The sequence below is a fragment of the Poromitra crassiceps genome, assembly GCF_964638095.1.
Source record: "Poromitra crassiceps genome assembly, chromosome: 4".
Lineage (NCBI taxonomy): Eukaryota > Metazoa > Chordata > Actinopteri > Beryciformes > Melamphaidae > Poromitra > Poromitra crassiceps.
In genome coordinates this window covers 38,892,610-38,913,340 of record NC_139626.1, presented here as the reverse complement: position 1 = coordinate 38,913,340, position 20,731 = coordinate 38,892,610, and the positions used below count along the sequence as shown (strand labels likewise).

General features: G+C 45.5%; 1 protein-coding gene across 1 annotated transcript; it reads left to right on the top strand.

The window, feature by feature from the left end:
* The first annotated feature begins 922 nt into the window (after nt 1-922).
* On the top strand, nt 923-17,860 carry fip1l1b (FIP1 like 1b). Its single transcript, XM_083635285.1, has 16 exons — nt 923-1,199; nt 1,552-1,606; nt 1,773-1,848; nt 2,243-2,355; nt 3,092-3,156; nt 3,355-3,459; nt 4,738-4,868; nt 6,442-6,560; nt 7,655-7,705; nt 9,294-9,393; nt 9,594-9,756; nt 9,975-10,062; nt 12,935-12,990; nt 13,186-13,375; nt 14,957-15,124; nt 17,195-17,860. Exons 1-16 carry the CDS (start codon nt 1,121-1,123, stop codon nt 17,334-17,336), a joined length of 1,701 nt encoding a protein of 566 aa, XP_083491411.1. The 5' UTR covers nt 923-1,120; the 3' UTR covers nt 17,337-17,860.
* The last annotated feature ends 2,871 nt before the right edge of the window (nt 17,861-20,731 follow it).

Below are 20,731 nucleotides of genomic sequence, written 5' to 3'. Positions count from 1 at the left end.
GACTGGAATTTGGAGAATGACAACGAGCAGGACCAAAAACATGATAAAACTACAGCCTATTTGGTAATGACATGGGATAAAAATATTATCATACTCTGAGGTATAAATGGGAAAATGTCATACATTTCTGGTGATCAAAATCGCCTGTCTTCCTCCTTGGCAAACATGAACCGAGTGTCACTACAGTGTCACATGATCACATACAAAATACAACGTACATGTTAATTGGAAATTTTCTGAAAGCGTCAAGTTCACGACTTGTTGTGTGACGTGTCTTATGACGTTTTCGGAAAATGACGGATGCCATGGACATTGATGGAAAGTTAGCCATTAGAGCTTTTCATAGTCATATGTCTGAGGAATGTTGATATTCCCAACAGTCTCATCTTTTTTCCTCTGTCATTATGAAGGGCTCTGCCCACACTGATTGACAGGTGATGTGTGGGAAGAGGGTCGGCCCACACAGTGTGATTGAGGGCTGTGTGAAGTGTCTGTTGGGCTGTGAATGAAGCTGTCACTCCAGCAGCTGTTCATTTTGCCAAACTGTGATGTCACCCGAGATTTGTGTCTGGATTTGTGTCTGGATCGAGGCAACAAGGAAGACGGTGTGTGTGTGAAATGATGTCACTCAACTGGAAATGATGTCACGCAATTGCTCCACTGTGATGTCATCAGGCAGTTGTGATGTCATCAGTGATGGCACTCTAGCAATTCTCTTCTTCTTTAGTTAAAATTCGTTAAGTGTTGTCTGTATGTCTGCACCGTTTACTTCAGCACCTGAGTGTGATTTTTTGTAATCATCAAATGTTGTTTTCCACGAGTCACTGCTTCACCGCTAGATGGCGCTGTCAGTTCTCAACCGGGGGGAACAAACCGTGACCTTTCCGCGGCACTACCAATCTCTTCCGGATACACACTGACTTGTGGAGGCTGGAGGAGATGAATGTATGAAGAGATACTTTATAATACATATCCACAGTTCCCCGCGTGAGGGAAACTATCCCAGGTGTTGTTTTTGTCGTCTTCTGCAGTTAGGGAGCTGTATTGAAGGTGGGGTGCGTTGAAGTGTAGATTCGGCTGGTGAAGCTGGTGTTGGTTTTCCTGTCAGCTCACGTTAAATATGTCTGCGGAGGAAGCGGACAAAACAACCACCACTGATGCCAGTGCTGGTGATGAAGAGGAGGAGTGGCTGTATGGAGGTAAAGCGTTAGCTAGTTAACGCCCGCACACATAATGCTTCGCGAACAAAGACGTGAAATAGTGTGTAAATTGCACTGGTAACTTGTGCTAACCATGATGCTAACCACTGCCAGCAATAATAGCTCATGAGAAAGCTAGCATTGGCGCTAGCAGCTTTGGATTTGATATAAAACCTGATTTGACATCAGTATTTTACCTTAAATACTGATCTACCTGGATGATCTGTCGATCTCGGGGTGTGTGCGTTGTTTATCCACGAACAGCTAGCTATGGCTTCTAGTGCGGGTTAAGGTGAGATAAAGCAATGTTGGTGCATCTTCATGAGGTACTATTTTGTTTTGCTTCTTTCAGATGAGTCTGAGAGCAAGGAAGAGGACGAGGAAGCCAAACTGAATGCTGCAGTCAGGTAATAAACATCCACAATGTTAAACGAAACCCTAGCCTACCCTCTACCCTACTTTGCCTGTTCAATATTTGCCTATTATTTGAGGATGTCATGTGTCACTTATTTGATTGCTGTGTCCTGTTTGTAATTGTAATCTAAAAGGATATTTGCTTCATTTCACCCTCAGTGCACCAAGCGATGCCCCCCTTTCAACAACAGAGGATGCCTCTGATCACGCCACAGGGAACGGAGTGGCTTCTGAGGTGGGTAGCTTGCACAGGTTACAACACAGTCATGTGGATGGATAGCCAGGAAGGGGGCTCGCGCTACGTTTGAATGCTAAAATAAAGCTGATAATATACAATTTGATTCTTTAAATGTCTGCCCCTTTCAAAGTACACCACAAACTGTCCATTTTGCTGCAACTCGACAGCGCTGCTTAATCCAGAACCTTACTTCTCGGAACTCTTGAGAGTAAAAAAAACTGGTCCATTCGAGTGAATGGAGATGTCGCAACTCTTCTATTATACGGCTCTGGTAGATACATCTGTTTTGTTTTCATTTGTCCACCTACATCCCAATCTGTGTCCCCGTCATTGTCTTCTTCTGCTCCCCCAACTCACTCCCACTCCCTGATTTTCTCTCTCTCTCTCTCAGCCCTCTGGTGAGGCTGCGGGCGAGGATGAGGACAGTGACAGCGACAGCGATGATGACGACGATGATGTCCGCGTCACCATCGGAGACATCAAAACCGGGGCACCGCAATACACGTAGGTTTCAGTCATGCTTTGCAGATTAGTTAACCAGTTATAGTGCTATCTTAAGTGTTGCGAGGTGGGGTGTGTAGTTCTGACTAGAATATTTTTTAGGTCAAATGTAAATGATTAGAAAGGGGGACTTTTTATTTTGTATTTGTTTGGAGGGGGGGGGGGTCCTCACTCACAAATATAAGCAAGCTTTTCTGTGTCAGTCTGTTTGTACAGTATACAATCCAAATAGAGTTTTGAAATCAACATAAAGTGCAGTATCTAATGAGACTACCGTATATGAATAAGAGAAAAACTCCTGGCAAAAAAGTAAGCCTGTTGCTCTGTAAGTGCCTGTTGTAGGATTCAATGCTGATTTTCATGGATAATGTTAGAATGTTGTTGGCCATGATTATGATGCCATGAAAGCTTGATACTGGCCCATGCCTAGTGTTCATTATTGGTGTGTTTTGGTGCTTAGACATAGCTTGTCCCGGCCACTAAACGGTGGCTAGCAGGCACCATATAAAAGTAAATAAATAATGGACACAAACTGGCGCTGATCTTGCACTACATTTGTTGATCAAAGTTTATTTGTCACAAAATTGGTGCATTCTGTCAGGACTGTTCAGGTTTCTTTCCCCTTATAATGTTTTGTTTACTCTAGAATATGTTTTATATGTGGTCGCCACCATCGGTAACTAAAAAGTGCAGTGTGATATCAGTGATATGGTTTTAATACTGTTCCCCCCCCTCACAGACCGTATGGAGCGCCACCCGTCAACCTGAACATAAAGACAGCAGGCTCCAGACCTTATGGACAAGGTGTTGCTCTATTATTAAACCAGAAGCTGTTGACTTCTTCTCTTTGGCTAACTATTCTATTCTATTCTAAGTGTGCAGAATGTGTATATGTGTAGGGTGTCTTTATATATCCAGTAGTAAATAGTTGTAACAGCATAATAAACCTCATATGGGCCTAGTAGAAGTCCAACAGTGTGTTGTGTTTGTTCCCGGTTGCAGCTAAGCTGAAGGGGGTGGACCTGGAAGCTCCTGGAAACATCAACGGGGTTCCAGTCCTGGAGGTTGACATGGAGTCCTTTGAAGAGAAGCCCTGGAGGAAGCCAGGTGCGTGTGTGTCTGTGTTAGTGCTGCACGATTAATCTAATCGCAATCGCGATGTCAGCACGTGCGATTACATAACTGCAAAAGTGTGCGAGTATTATTATTATTATTTTGACGTCTTTTTGAGTGTGTGTGTGTGTGTGTATGCCTCTAAACGTTACACGCGACGCAGCAAACACATGTTTCTCTGCCATCACACTGGCATCAACACTAGCGGGAGACTTCTCCCATGCACTCCCGCAAATAAGTAATGTTATGCGCAGCAAGGTTACATCTTATCGAGAGGGAGAGAGAGAACATCCATGATCGTTAACAGCGAGCTATGCTAATAACTAGCTAGCCGCTCAGAAACGCATGTAAACAGCCGTGTGATTAGTGAGAACGTCAGTAAAATAAGGAGAGAGCTTCAGGTGCTTACAGTATACAGAACTAGTGCACGATTAAGTGCACAGTGGGTAATGACCCGCTGTGATGAAGAATATAGCGAGATTAACAAGGTTGATAGCAGGGAAAACACTGTAGCAGCTGCTGCTTGCAGCAGCACATCCAGCCTTTTAACTAGCCTGTCCCATGACGCCTTCATGGTCCCTCGATAAAGTCTGCAGATGCACGTTACCTCACCTCTCTCTCTCTCAAGAAGCGTCACGTGAGTGTGGCGTTTAAGGCCATCTGTTGCTACAAAAGAAATAAACAGGGTGTATCATTGTATTACTGGACAGACAGGTAACTAACTTTGCATCTTCTATGTGCTGTAACACAGTGCAGTTTCTATTTTTCTGGTGTTTCTTTTTTACATGTTTGGGACAGGCAAATGTCTATTTTTTTTTTTTTTTTTTGTAAAGATAATTTTATTTCAAACTGTTTTATTTATTTAGTTTTAATATATTTTAAATTGTAATATATTTCATGTATTTTAGTCTGTGATACGTGAAACCGTGGTATTTTTGTCCAAGGTTATCATACCATCAAAAATTCATGCCGGCATTTGTTTATTATATTGCAATCGCAAATCGCAATATTGTCCACCATAATCGCTAATGGCACCTTTCCCCCAAATCGTGCAGCACCAGTCTGTGTGATTAATAATTCAACCTGCAGGAACTGTGGTGCATTTGGGGGTATTATTGGCGTAGACATGTCATGTCTAGAATGTATTTCACAAGGTGTGTGTGTGTGTGTGTGTGTGTGTGTGTGTGTGTGTGTGTGTGTGTGTGTGTGTGTGTGTGTGTGTGTGTGTGTGTGTGTGTGTGTGTGTGTGTGTGTGTGTGTGTGTGTGTGTAGGAGCGGACCTGTCGGACTACTTTAACTATGGCTTCAACGAGGATAGTTGGAAGGCCTACTGTGAGAAGCAGAAGAGGCTGCGCATGGGCATGGAGGTCTCCACTGTTGGCTCGGTGACGAGCAAGATTACCGTAAGAAACTGCCTGTATCTCTCCCTCTGTCCTCTCTCACATGTCTGTCTTTACCGTAAGAGACCGCCTGTATCTCTCCCTCTGTCCACTCTCACATGTCTGTCTTTACCGTAAGAGACCGCCTGTATCTCTCCCTCTGTCCTCTCTCACATGTCTGTCTTTACCGTAAGAGACCGCCTGTATCTCTCCCTCTGTCCTCTCTCACATGTCTGTCTTTACCGTAAGAGACCGCCTGTATCTCTCCCTCTGTCCACTCTCACATGTCTGTCTTTACCGTAAGAGACCGCCTGTATCTCTCCCTCTGTCCACTCTCACATGTCTGTCTTTACCGTAAGAGACCGCCTGTATCTCTCCCTCTGTCCACTGTCACATGTCTGTCTTTACCGTAAGAGACCGCCTGTATCTCTCCCTCTGTCCACTCTCACATGTCTGTCTTTACCGTAAGAGACGGCCTGTATCTCTCCCTCTGTCCACTCTCACATGTCTGTCTTTACCGTAAGAGACGGCCTGTATCTCTCCCTCTGTCCACTCTCACATGTCTGTCTTTACCGTAAGAGACCGCCTGTATCTCTCCCTCTGTCCTCTCTCACATGTCTGTCTTTACCGTAAGAGACCGCCTGTATCTCTCCCTCTGTCCACTGTCACATGTCTGTCTTTACTGTAAGAGACCGCCTGCATCTCTCCCTCTGTCCACACTCACATGTCTGTCTTTACTGTAAGAAACTGCCTGCATCTCTCCCTCTGTCCACTGTCACATGTCTGTCTTTACCGTAAGAGACGGCCTGTATCTCTCCCTCTGTCCACTGTCACATGTCTGTCTTTACCCTAAGAGACCGCCTGTATCTCTCCCTCTGTCCACTCTCACATGTCTGTCTTTACCGTAAGAGACCGCCTGTATCTCTCCCTCTGTCCACTCTCACATGTCTGTCTTTACCGTAAGAGACCGCCTGTATCTCTCCCTCTGTCCACTCTCACATGTCTGTCTTTACCGTAAGAGACCGCCTGCATCTCTCCCTCTGTCCTCTCTCACATGTCTGTCTTTACCGTAAGAGACCGCCTGTATCTCTCCCTCTGTCCTCTCTCACATGTCTGTCTTTACCGTAAGAGACCGCCTGCATCTCTCCCTCTGTCCACTCTCACATGTCTGTCTTTACCGTAAGAGACGGCCTGTATCTCTCCCTCTGTCCACTCTCACATGTCTGTCTTTACCGTAAGAGACCACCTGTATCTCTCCCTCTGTCCACTCTCACATGTCTATCTTTCTTTCGGCTCCCTCTTCATTTCGCCTGCTCTCGAGTTCAGTTATAACGGCACTTTCTAAAGCTTTCCCTCTCATGGGTTTAGCAGACTGACAGCAGTTTGATGATGACCTGCCTGAATGTTTCAGGGTGGTAGTCTGGTAGATCACTTTTCTATCCATCTGCAATTACCCTATTTTACTGCTCTTCATCCTCCTCCCCCCCATTCCCTCCATTTCATCCTGTGCTCCTTCGTGCACCTAGGGATGCGCAATCAATACAAAAAGGCTGGCTGACTCTTCTTCAGTAAAGACAGATTGTTGACTCTCTCCCAGGTTCAGCAAGGCAGGACAGGCAATGAGAAGGACATCTCCAGCCTGCCTATCCACACCTCCAAGCCAGACTTCACGTCTCCAGCCAACATGTACAAGCCTGCCGTCAGCCAGGTCCCCAGGTAACTCTTCTGGAAGTATCTGCACATAATAATAATAATAATAATAATAATAATAATAATAATAATAATAATAATAATAATAAATATGTTTTATATAGCGCTTTTCTGGGGAACTCAAAGATGCTTTACAATACATAGAAAACAGTACATAATACAGTAAACAAACTAAATAACAAGTACAGATACAAAACAAATACAAATCAATAGATTGCAGAGATGGAATGGTGGTTAGAGGTAAAAGACAGATATTGTAGGCTGTTTTGAAGAGGTGGGATTTGAGTTGGGTTTTGAAGGAGGTGAGTGAGTCTGAGTTTCTGATGTTGAGGGGCAGAGAGTTCCAGAGGGTTGGGGCAGCGATGGCAAAGGCTCTGTCCCCCGTGGTGCGGTGCTTGGTTTTGGTGATGGGGGTGAGGAGGTTGGCATCAGCAGAGCGGAGAGAGCGGGTGGATAGACATCATAGGATACGATGTCTGGGAATGAAACAAAGCATGCGTTTGTCACGGAAAGGAAAAGTATCTGAGCTAATACTTTTAAGATCAAACAGACTAATGTGACTAGACAAGGGAGGGGGGGAGCGTAAAAGAATGAGCAAAGTGATAACACAACATACAGCTCACTTGCTAATTTTAAACGGAAGTCCTACAATTATCTTTGGATCAGGTTGATAGTTGAGGCTACAACAGTTAGAGAGGCAATTAGACAGAAACACACAGTAAAAGGATAATCCTAAACCATATTTTGGAGAAAACTGGAAAGCAAAAACATTGTGTTTGCTTTTCAGATTTTATCAGACACTACTGCTCTCCTGGACACACAAACATACACCAGAACCCCCTGGCTTCCTCCAGGGTTTCGAGTTCCCCTGTGCCTGAAATAGGCCACCATCCCATTGTGTGTGTGTGTGTGTGTGTGTGTGTGTGTGTGTGTGTGTGTGTGTGTGTGTGTGTGTGTGTGTGTGTGTGTGTGTGTGTGTGTGTGTGTGTGTGTGTGTGTGTGTGTGTGTGTGTGTGTGTGTGTGTGTGTGTGTGTGTGTGTGTGGCACAGTGTAACTCTCTCCCTCTCTCTCCCCCTTGTCCTCTGTTCTGAAATGGTAGGATCTCTCCCCCTCAGTGGCCTGGCCCGGGTGTTCAGGACATGTATTATACGTAAGTGGACATGGCCTCATCCTTATGAGGTGGGATGGGCCTGGTGGGAAGTGTGTAGTTGTTGTATCCACCTTATTTTTGAATGCCCCACTGTACAATTAATTGTGGGTACAAGTTCCGGTTTAACGTGACTTATTGTTGCAGCTTGCCATTTCCTTTGTTATACTCTGGCTGCAGACCCCAATTATAAACCGGAAACTGGAGGACGTTATAAAAGTTCTAAATATAGTCACGTTATAAACAACTAACCAACGCTGGGGGTCCGTATGGAAACAGTGTTACTCGAAATGGTTAAAAGTTAAATCAATTTGGTCATTTAGTGGCGTTTTACTGCCATGTAACATAGCTAGCTAGCCGCTAACATTAGCCACAGTAGGCTGCGCACTGCGCTCTTAAAGGGATATTTATAGACGAGATTTCTGCCAAGCTGGACCTGATTAGTGATTTGCTCCGTTCGCCCAGATGGGTGTCAAGGCTGGGAGGATCACACCGGAAGAAAAATGCATAGGCATCATGGCCGCTAGAAATACGGTGGATTGGGGCCTGGTGGGAAGTGTGTAGTTGTTGTATTTGGGCCTGTTTTCCTTGCCAGATGCATCTTTCTGTTTTTGCCAATATTTCGTTGCTGTGATGGTGGTTGTTGTTCATGTCTCATAAATTATTTGTGCATTAGATAGAGAGAAAGTGATTTAATGGATACCTGATTTCAGTCTAAATGTTTTACTAAAAGGGCTACTCATCTAATTGTAACATTTTCTATTGCTCAATAAGAGCGTTTGGAATCTTTTCTCGGGTGAATTTTCCACCCCGCTAAAATCTCTTCTCTAGGGAGTCAACATGGTTTAAATATTTAGATTGATTATTCTCTGTGGTAACTCTGTAGCTTTGCATGATGATGTAGTCATCATCACATGTTATGACTTAGTCAAAGCTTGCAGTCTGTGGAAGTGTTTCATGACCACAATGTTTGGGACTTACTTCATCACCTTCCTTCTACCTTCATATGGCACATACATAGCTCAGTAGTTCAGCTGCCTTGAGACATATAGTACAAGGATGATTGTCTTTGCTTTGAGTCGATGTGTGTGTGTGTGTGTGTGTGTGTGTTTTTGTGTGTGTGTGTTAGGGATGGACAATATATCGGCAATCATCAATATCGGCCAATGTTATTGATTTTTTTAACATATCTGCATCGGTCCGATGCTGGAATGTTAATATCGATTATCGGTATCAGCCACAATTTTCAGATTGAGAGGAAACAATGCGGTAAATCTTATGATTTATGGGCTTTTCCAAATGTTTTGGAAATAATGAAATGCATAACTTTTTCAAATTCACCGTGTTTACATGAGTTTTTCAGTATGTACACAATTTTGTGATCGTTGAAATGTGTTTTTTTATACAGATCATATCGACATCAGTAAATGTCGCTTATCGGCCATAACCGCAATGTTAATATCGGTATCGGCCAAAAATGTCTGTGTGTGTGTGTGTGTGTGTGTGCGTGTGTGTGCGTGTGTGTGCGTGTGTGTGCGCGCGCGTGTGCTTAGTTTTGACTGCTGCTAAGTGCCCCATTAAATGTTTCCAGGAAGACGAGTGGAACCATCGATGTGATCGGCGGAGGGACGGCCACCATCAGCAGAGTGGAGGGGCGACGCAGACACAACCTGGAGGGCAACAATATCCAGGTGCACACTCCCTCTAATGCAAAAAGCACCCTGAAAGATATTGTACAGCAGTATTATTTGACAGACTTTGCAGCGGCTGGATTTTGGTATTAACTTATATTGAATTAAACCCACACGCTGTCAGAAACTGTCTGTATTGGCAGATGAATCAATCAATGCATTTTTAGTAAGGTGTAATCAATTAAACCTCCCCATCTCAGGTGATCTCGGACTCGCACTCGTCATCGGAAGCTGAGCCCGTTCCGACCAACAAGATGCCACCCCCCTTCTTCCCCCCAGGTCCCCTCCCCCCGAACATCCCCCCTCCTCCCTTCCTCCCTCCTCCCCCCGTAAGCGCCGCACCCCCGCTCATCCCCCCGCCAAGTAAGTCCACCCTACTCCAGTCACTCTGCTGTTTTCCCTCTGTCTCTGCCTCTCTCTTTCTGCATTTAATTTAGTTTGCTATTTATATATGTCTGTGCAACTTCCCCTCACTTGCTAATATGTATTTGATTATTATTCTTTAAATGTTCTTGAAACATTGACGTGTTTTTATCAGACGCTTTACCCCTCTGGCGTGCTCTCCTTCCTCTCTCTCTTAGGAATGTCAATGCCCCCCATTACTGTCCCTCCCCCTGGCTTCCCTCCACCCAGTGGGCCCCCTCCTTCCCTCATCCCAACTATGGACAGGTAAACACACACACACACACACACATTAAATTAATACATTGAATATTAGTGAATTTGAACTGATTATTTATTAACTCAATAGGTCGTGTTACACCTCCACTGAAAAATATGCTTGTTGCCCTCTCTCTCTGCATTCATTGGAATGAAAAGAACAGAAGAATTGAGTGTACAGTCTAATTCATTATTTTTTTACCAAGAAAAAGTAAGCCCTCTCTATAGACCCTTTTCACAGGGGCCATTTTGTGTCGAAAAGGCAGGGTAAACACAGGTGCAAGCTCTCTCTCCCAACTCCCTCTCTTCTACCGTCCTCTCCCTACTTCCCCCTGCCGAGCAATTTGCTCTCCTGTCCACTGACGAGGCTTCCACTTCTCTTCTCTCCTCTCTCTCCTCTGCTCTTGATTCTCTTTGCCCACTCACCACTAAGCCTGCCCGATCTTCTCCCCCTTCTCCTTGGCTGACTGAATCTCTGCGAACTTATCGAACTGAGCTTCGGTCAGCTGAGAGAAAATGGAGAAAATCACATCTCCCTGAAGATCTCTCTTCCTACCACCTTATCCACTCAAACTTCACTGATGCTGTCTCTAAAGCAAAAACCTCCTTCTTCATCTCTGAAATCCAGTCCTCTGCATCCAATCCCAGTAAACTGTTCGCCACCTTCTCCACGCTCCTCAACCCTCCCTCCCCTCCCCCTCCCTCCTCCCTCTCTGCTGATGATTTTGTAACCTTCTTTACAAAAAGGTGGACGACATCAGCTCCTCCTTCCATCCTCCAGCCACCCTCACTAACACTCCCGACCCCAATCCTGCTCCTCAGCCCCCTGCCCCTGGATTTGCTTCCTTCTCTCCTCTCTCTCCTGATGAAGTGCTTAAACTCATCAGCTCAAACCGAGCCACGTACTGCCCCCTCGATCCTATCCCTTCCTCTCTCCTCCAAACCATCTCACCTAACATATCTCCCTTCCTCACTACCTTCATTAACTCCTCTCTGTCCTCTGGTCTTGTCCCCCCTGCTCTAAAGACTGCAAGAGTCAAGCCTCTGCTTAAGAAACCCTCCCTTGACCCTACTGCTATTCACAACTACAGACCTGTCTCTCTTCTCTCATTCCTTTCCAAAACCCTCGAACGAGCAGCGTCCGAACAACTTTCTCTCTATCTCTCCCAAAATGACCTCCTGGACCCTCTGCAGTCCGGTTTCAAGGCCTCTCACTCCACTGAGACAGCTCTTCTTGCTGTCACAGAGGCCCTTCACACTGCTAAGGCCTCATCCCTCTCTTCTGTTCTTGTCCTCCTTGACCTGTCTGCTGCCTTCGATACAGTCAACCACCAAATCCTTCTTTCCACTCTGTCTGACCTCGGCATTTCAGGCTCTGCACTCTCCTGGTTTGCTTCTTACCTCTCTAACCGCTCATACCAGGTCTCATGGAGAGGGTCCCTCTCCAGATCCTGTCCTCTTACCACCGGTGTCCCCCAGGGCTCAGTCCTGGGCCCCTTACTTTTCCTTCTCTATGTCAGATCTCTTGCCTATGTGATCTCTTCTCATGGCTTTTCTTATCACTGCTATGCTGATGACACCCAGCTTTTCCTTTCTTTCCCCCCCTCTGACACTCAAATCGAGGCTCGCATCTCTGCATGCCTCAAAGACATTGGCGACTGGATGTCTGCCCACCACCTCAAGCTCAACCTTGGTAAGACCGAGCTACTCTTCCTCCCAGGAAAAGACTGCCCTCTTGCAGATCTCTCCATCTCCATTGACAACACCACTGTACTCCCCTCCCAAACAGCCAAGAACCTCGGGGTGATCCTTGACAACCAGCTGTCTTGCTCTGCCAACATAGCTGCTACAGCTCGCTCCTGTAGGTTCTCTCTCTACAACATCCGCAAAATCCGTCCCTTTCTCACAAGAGAAGCGACTCAACTCCTGGTCCAGTCTCTTGTCTCCTCCCGCCTGGACTACTGCAACGTGCTTCTGGCCGGCCTACCTGCCACCGACATCCGACCGCTTCAGCTCATTCAGAACGCTGCAGCCCGTCTGATATTCAACCAACCCAAATTCTCTCACGTCACTCCCCTCTTCCAGGAGCTCCACTGGCTTCCCATCTCGGCCCGCATCAAATTCAAGACACTGGTACTGGCCTACAGGGCAGTACACCAGACAGCTCCCCGGTACCTGCAATCCATGGTCAGGTTCCAAACCTCTCACCGCTCCCTTCGCTCCTCCACCAGTGCAGGTCGCCTCGCCCCTCCTTCGCTACGGGGGCTCAAAAGTCGCTCATCCCGATCTCGACTCTTCTCGTCCCTGGCACCTCAATGGTGGAACGAGCTTCCACCTTCGGTCAGGACTGCTGAATCACTGCCGATCTTTCGGAAAAGACTAAAGACACACCTTTTCAGGCTCCATCTGGGCCCTTCTTGATCTAACTTCGTCTCTCTCTTTCCTTATATAAAAAAAAAAAAAAAAAAAAAAAACTAACCAACCTTGTACCACTAACCTAAACTTGTACCACTGTTCCTTCAGAAGCTGTAGTTGTCATAGACTGTGCTCCATAGTTGATTGTTCTATTGCAGACAAAAATGTGTTATTGTAAGTCGCTTTGGATAAAAGCGTCTGCCAAATGACGTAATGTAATGTAATGTAATGTAATGCAAGCAAAACACTAATGACGGTTTCCAAATTCCAATCATGGAAGTTGGAAACCACAAACTACAAAATGGCCCCCATGAAAAGGGTCTATTGTGGGCCAACAGCAATTAAGAGGGTTTACATTTTCAGCCAGTTGACACCAGGTTCACACATTGGGAAAGCACACATGCACCGTAGCATTAGCTATAGCATGATGTAGTTGCTGACTATCCTTTGTTCTGTGTTTCCGCAGCAGTCACCCTGGAGGTTATGATGGACGCTCTGTCCCACCATACCCCTTCCCTCAAGGTAGGAGCACTGACACATCATGTGGTATTAAAGTGCTACACCTTGTTTTCAGTTCATTAACGTACGCTAAGATCCCTGTTGGGAAATTTGGTCATCGCAGTAACAGAGAAACAGTACATAGAAAAATTAAAGGGACACACATTTTAACCAACCTAAAACCCAAGTCTTCCACTTCCCTGGTCTTTGCCTCCCCAGGTGCGTACCCTCCTCCCATGGGCGGAGGTATGCCCCCCACTTGGCCCCCCATGATGGACAACTCCAAGCCCTGGGAGTACTACTCGCGCCGCGAAGAGAAGCGGGAAAAGGAAAGAGAGAGGCCCCGCGAGAGGCCGCATGAACGGGAAAGAGAGAGAGAGCACAGCCCCTCAGCTATGAGCTACACCGAGTGAGAGACACACACACACACACACACACTCACTCATGGAGACACATTTAAAATACCATAGAGTATACTAACATGTCTGATTATTCTTGAACACGTTAATTTGTTATATTGGAAATATCTAAATATATTCATGTATTTTCACACTGAATATATTATATTACAATTACGCGCTTGGCAGCCGCTTTTATCCAAAGCGATGTACGTATGTAATTTTAATACAACACAAGCAAGGTTTAGGTGGAGAGATCAACGGCAGTAAGTGCCAGTAAGTTCTGGTCCAACAGGGCATAGATCAGCGGTTGTGGTCCAACAGGACATAGATCAACGGTTGTGGTCCAACAGGACATAGATCAGCGGTTGTTGTCCAACAGGACATAGATCAGCGGTTCTGGTCCAACAGGACATAGATCAGCGGTTCTGGTCCAACAGGACATAGACCAGCGGTTGTGGTCCAACAGGACATAGATCAGCGGTTCTGGTCCAACAGGACATAGATCAGCGGTTGTGGTCCAACAGGACATAGATCAGCGGTTGTGGTCCAACAGGACATAGATCAGCGGTTCTGTCCAACAGGACATAGATCAGCGGTTCTGGTCCAACAGGACATAGACCAGCGGTTGTGGTCCAACAGGACATAGATCAGCGGTTCTGGTCCAACAGGACATAGACCAGCGGTTCTGGTCCAACAGGACATAGATCAGCGGTTGTGGTCCAACAGGACATAGATCAGCGGTTCTGGTCCAACAGGACATAGATCAGCAGTTCTCAAATATGTTTGGCTTCAGTACCCCCTTTTCCTGATTCCTGAATCCAAGTACCCCCGTTACCCAACTACAACATTTTGCTTAGAAAACAGCAAGAGAAAACTATAGCATATGATGCAATGAATGAATGATAATGCACCTTTTGAAGAATGTAACATTACAAAATAAGAAATGATGTGATGTGACACATTTAGCTCATTCCTATGTTTTTACTTGATACGATCTACAGTAGTGTTGAATGTGTCAGTTGCAGTATTTTTAGAAGCTACAATATGCAGCTTTTGGCTAAAGTGTATGTAGTTAGTCCGGCCCTCCTCCTCCTCAGTTCCCCCTCAGACATGTGTCACTTGTCGACCTTGAAAGGGCATCTAGCCTGAGGCTGAGGTAAAGCATCTAGCCTGAGGCTGAGGTAAAGCATCTAGCCTGAGGCTGAGGTAAAGCATCTAGCCTGAGGCTGAGGTAAAGCATCTAGCCTGAGGCTGAGGTAAAGCCACCAAAGGTGATGAAGAAGTAGACAGTGATCAATGCAGCCAAGCAGTGTTCAAATAAAGCAATGCCCATGTTCATTGCGTTTATCTTTGCCGTTGTTCCACTTCTTACTGCTTTCCACAATTGTCGCTGTGACTTCCCTGCTCTGTGGCCACTCGCCTCTCCTTGATAGCCACAGTCAGCTCACCACTAGCCACACACACACATGGCATACCGTCCCCACACTCCCCGAACTTCACTGAAAGCAGGCTTTAACCATAGTATAACCAGATTGCCCCATGCATGTAAATGTAACCAATGAAAGCTTTTGTCCTTCCAATCGCTACAGTGAGGAGGAGCGCTACCGAACTTACCGTGACTACCCCCCACCACCGGAGCGCCCCTACGGAGGAGAGCGCCATCGTGAAAGGGTGACAATGAGCCGAGAGAAAGAGGACAGACACAGAGAGAGGCGGCACCGGGAGAAAGAGGAGGGACGCCACAAGTCCTCGCGCAGGTACACACACACACACACACACACACACACACACACACACACAGTGTCAGGGTTCCTTCCTAGGTCTGGAAAGTCTGGAAAAGTATTTAAAAAAAAAATCTAGGTCTTGGAATAGATTGGGAATAAATAAAAAATCTGGAAAAGTACGGAAAATGTTGTGGTTCAGGTCCGATACACACATAACGATAGCTTTTATGTTGTAGACCCGCTTTGAGTCCACAGTTTTTGTTGATGTGAAGATGAATGTTCAGATAGAGCACATGTGGGCAAAATACGGCCCGGCCCGCGGGCGCCACCTGTGTGGCCCGCGGTGGAATTGCAATTTCTTTTTATTTTTTTTATTTTTTTTTACACACACAGTGCACCTGAACGTAACATGCAAGATACCCGCTGAATAAGTGTCCAAATGTTCATGTCATATTCTGGCCAATACTCCACTTCTGTAATAGAATTTCAGTCTGGAATATGGAATATCTTTCAATAATCTTTATGACTAAAAGGCTACATTGAAGTAGAAATTTAAATAACTCAAATAACTCATTGGTTTTGGATTTATTTAGCTTCAAGACTGCATTTTTGTTCGTGTGACCCTCAACACAGGCTTTGTTCATCCCGGGACACTTACTGATACTTATGCTTAAATTAACCCACTCATATTCTGATTTATTTCAAGAAAAACATTTCAGCTAGTGGAAATTCTAATTGGCTGGTAACTTTAAAATCTAGCAGCCATATTGGCAGGTGGTCAAAAAAGTTAATTTCAAGCCCTGAGAGCAGGTGGTGACATAGGAGTGAGTGAGAAAAGGATCAAATATTGGTGGTTAAGAAGACTGAATAATGACATCACAACTGTTAATTTAAAATGAGTTATTCCTCTAAACCTGGCTTCAAATGCACCAAATTTTTCACGCTGGCGCCGTTTGGCCCTCCGCAAAACCTGGTAGCGAGGAACTTTTTTGTGGCCCTCTCTATCATCAAAGTTACCCATCCATGGGTTACGGCATGACAATATTTGTTCGGCCCCCGGCAACAATCTGGGTTTCTCATGTGGCCCCCCATGAAAAATAATTGCCCACCCCTGAGATAGAGGGATGCTCTTATGACCCAGCCGCTGTCAGCATGCATTATAATCATCTCACATATTCTGATATTTGTGGCTGTGAAGAAGAATCTTCATCTATACAGTGACATGACCTAGTTAGCAGGAGCAAGATGTCTTATCAGCTTAATATAAATCCTATTGAACACCAGACAGAATCTTCAAAACAAATCAAGGTCTGGAAAAACTAGATTGTGAAGGTCAAGGTTATGCAACTTACGGCGACATACTGCCTGCCTGTGTGTCTCGTCTGCCTTCCCTTTGAAAAACACACAGCTCGCTCGGAACAGCTCTCAGGGTGTGTTCAATCTGATAAACGGTGTGCACCATTTCGCCACGGTTTCCAGGTTGAACGTAATGTTTCCTCCATGATTCCATGCACCACTGTTTTTCAGTAAGATTTTTCTACTGTACGCATTGTGTAGTAAATAATTTCGCATTAATGGAGTTGATTTATCCCAACTCTATTTTGTGAAGGAAATTATTATTATTACATGTATTTGTTTATTGAAATTCAGTCTGCACTGTTTGCATAAGCCTATTTGAATGTTTTATTCGTAATTTTTTCCAATAAGTTTTGTTTTTGTTTTTTGGCTGATCCGAATGACACACGCGCACAACACGCCCACACACACACACACACACACACACACACACACACACACACACACACACACACACACAATATTATACTTGAATATTCGGGAGATGTGTCCTTTATCTCACCCTGTTATATATTTGCTTTCGTCATGACGCTATACAAGAAGTAACACAAATTAAACGGAATAACAATTGCCATGATTTTGCGCCACTCCATCCGTGGCTGTACCCCATCTAGCCACAGCATGCCTGCCCCCGCGGTTGCCACACGACGCACGTGGTCCTGGGCCGAATTTGCCCTTGTTCTGTCTCCCCTTTCCTGACCATCTGCTTTTTTTTCTCTTTTTTTTTCTCTTCTCCTGCGTCAGCAGCAGTAGCAGGAGGAGGCACGACAGCGAGGAGGGGGACAGCCACCGGAGGCACAAACACAAGAAGAGCAAGAGGAGCAAGGAGGGCAAGGAGGCGAGCGAGGAGATCGGCGGAGACCAAGAGAACCAGGAGGCTATGGAGTGATGGCCACCACCATCCATCATCTGTCTTGTCCCCTCTTATCCCCCTCTCACGTCTCCCCTCCAAGACCAGAGAGAGGGACGGGGAGGGAGACGAGTGTAGGCCAAGAAAACCAGGGAGTCACGGAGCGGTCGATGCGTCCTGTCGTCTCCTGTCCATCAATCTCCATTCTCGCTGTCGTTCATCCACTCCATCACTTCAAAAGCAGAATGGATGCAAGGGAGGAGATGGCTCCATTGCTTTCCCTCTCTCCATCCTTACACCCCCAATTTACGTCAGGCAGTTTCTCCTACCCCTTCTCCTCAGCCCTTCCCCTTCTCCTCAGCCCCCCCCCCCCCCTTCTCCTCAGCCCCTCCCCTTCTCCTCAGCCCCCCCCCCCCTTTCTCAGAGCACTGCTGTAACAATAGATCATGCTCAGAGATTTTGTCTCGTTCACCTTGCAGTCGGGACCATCACCACAAATTGCTCTTTTTCTGTCATTTCTGTCATTTATTTTGTGTTCCCTTTATTTTTGTCCTGTACCAAGACATCTGTAGAAAGTTGTCGGTTTGTTAAATTGGATTAAAAACCACACTTTTGATAAGATTTGTCATGTATTTTGTTGGGATTGGTGTTCACATCCTTTCACATTGTAGACACTGCCGGGTACATATAATAAACAGTTGAGTGCAGTTTGGTTTCGAAAGCTGAGATGACATTTTATGTTAAGAACCTTCCGCGAAAGGAGGTACGGTGGTGCAGTGGTAAGCACTATCGCCTCACAGCTCGAAGGTCGTGGGTTCGATTCCCACCTGGGACGATGTGAACGCTGAAGGAATGCGTGCCCGTCCGCATGTCCTCGAGTGCCCACCGCCCGGGTGGGGTCGTCAAAAGGGCCTTTCTGTGTGGAGTTTGCATGTTCTCCCCGTGCCTCCCGGGGGTTTCCTTCATATAGGAACCCCCTTCACAAAAACATGCAATACCCTGGTTGCTAATGTGGTTCCTCCTCTGGTCGTTAAGGGCGCCTGTTCAGAGAGAGGGGAACTGGTTGGAATAGCGTGAACCTCCCACGTGCTATGTCCTACCGGTGAAGCTTCCTCTGTCAGGTGAAAAGAAGCGGCTGGCTGACTGCCCATGTCTCGGAGGAAGCATGGAGCCAGTCTCGGCTGTCCCCAGATCGGCAGAGGATGGAGTAGCAACCAGGACAGAGAAATCAAATGAGCACTAACGGGGGATAAAATGGGATAAAAAATCGGGAAAAATATAAAAAATAAAATAAAACTTCTGTGAAAAGGAGTTGTTTTATGGAGAACTGTAGAATTGTTTCCCATTTTGATTGGACTGTTGAGACCCAAAGCTGTATTAGTGCGACAGTTCTGTCTATACTTTGTGTGATGATGCTGGTTAAGATTAATTAGCCTGCTCAAGTACAATGACTTCAACAGCAAAACTTGCTATAATGGGTCCTATAATGTGTTTCCTGGTGACTGGGTGCACTGGGGGCACTTCAGCCGCCCCCACCCCTCCCAGTTTCAGAGCAGAGAATACTGCTTATTTTTTTCCATGATTTTGAAACTTAAAGTACATTTATATACATTTTGTATCGTTCAAATGTGGCTCTGGGTGGTTAATAACATGCTTCTATGTATGGTGTTTGGTTTCCACTGCAGGGACTTTAACCTTTTAACCAGCAGTGGAACATGATGGGCCTCAGTGAAAATATTTGACTAGGCTCTTTTCCTCATGCATGTAGAATGTGGAGTCTAAATGGAGGCCCAGGCCAGGCATGTATGTAGAGTGTGGGTGATTGGCAGTGTGCTATAAAAGTCTCGGTGAGTGTTCTTAGCAGTCGGAGGCCCACCACAGATTCCTTGGGAGACCAATGGGCCCTTTGGGGCTCCGAGTCCCTCTTGATTTGGTCGTTTTGCCCAACTGGAGAAACCGATGCATGCACCCAGATCATTATCAATGAAGTTTCAGATGATTTAAGACGACAGTAAGAATTTATAATAATATATTTTAGCATTTGTCAGGACCCTAGCTATAAATAATTGGTGAATGCAATCAACACCATTCAGTACTAACTACTGGGCCTAGGCTACTACTTTCTAGTTCCTAGATCACACCATGGTCACGCATACTTCAATCTAGCAGGTGAGCAGAACCAGAAGTTTGACCTGGTATGCAACAGAGATCATCAGCTCTAGCTGAGAGGAGAAAGTGAGTCTAGGATGGTGAACTGCAGTGCACAGTGACGATGAATGAATGTGTGAATTAATAGAAAAAGCTGCTGTTTAATATTCAAAACAGTGCAACATGTTACTATGTGTTAATAATGTGCTTTGAGGAACAAAAACGATTTTCCACACTTTAAACACACTTTAACACTCAATAACTGTCAAATTAAATGACAGACTTCAAAACAGTTGACAGTTTTCTGATATACTACTGATGTTCTAATGATACAAAGCTGGTTGAAAATGGGCGGAGTGTTCCTTTAATAATGTGCTTTGAGGAACAAAAACTATTGATCAGGTTTGATTTGCACTGGTTATGGTGCTTGTAAATATCAGCAAGTCCCAATAACATCAAATAGGGTGAGGCTGAGGTCAGAGGTCATAGTTAACAGCTATACAAGTAGCTTGGAACAGAGCTCCCCGAGTAGGCGATAGGATTAAGATTCCACCCATTCCTGCAGCTGGACAAAGTCCCCTCTCAGTTGCCCTGGTCTGCGTCTGCCCTGTGTTTGTTTTGTTACATCAGTGCTGCAAACGGTCATATCTGCTGCTGAGGTACAATGCACTCAAGGGGGATACAGCAGCAGAGACATTACGTTTGTGTCAGAGGCAGAAGGGTATACACCTGAAGGGGGAAAAGGAAAACATTCTTGTGAGATTTCTGGGAGAGAAACTGACCGGCGTGTAGTGAGACTATAGTGAGCAAAGCCTGAGGAGCAACAGCCATGAAGGGAATAAGCAGTGCTGCTGCTGCTGCTGCTGCTGTTGTGTTGCTGCTGCTGGGTCTTTTCTCACTGGGACACTCTGCTCCTCTGACCAGCTGTGAGAGTCTGCTGAGACCAATACAAATAAAGAGTGAAGAGGTACGTGCTGCACGATGCCTTGATTTATAAAGATTCAGCGAGGCTTACTGAATTTAGCAAACTCAACTGAAGTTCTGAAAGATGAGAAGACTAAATAGAATATCGGTCTGAATTGATTGTCAGCAATAAAAGTGACATTTCTACCAGATCCCATTCATCATAAGTATAGAGTTTGTCATTTCATAACAAGTAATTGAAACCTCTCAACCAGGTTTGTGTCATTACAAAATCAGTAGGCCTAGGATATCCGAAAACTGTAAACAGTTTTGCAGCCATTCATTTAGTTTGACAGTTATTGAGAGTTTACTTGAGTTCAGTT

Coding starts and splice junctions, on each gene's coding strand:
- fip1l1b (XM_083635285.1), top strand. CDS start 1,121: ATGTCTGCGGAGGAAGCGGACAAAACAACCACCACTGATGCCAGTGCT. Junction 9,394..9,593: donor TGGAGGGCAACAATATCCAG/GTGCACACTCCC, acceptor TCCCCATCTCAG/GTGATCTCGGACTCGCACTC. Junction 15,125..17,194: donor CGCCACAAGTCCTCGCGCAG/GTACACACACAC, acceptor CTGCGTCAGCAG/CAGTAGCAGGAGGAGGCACG.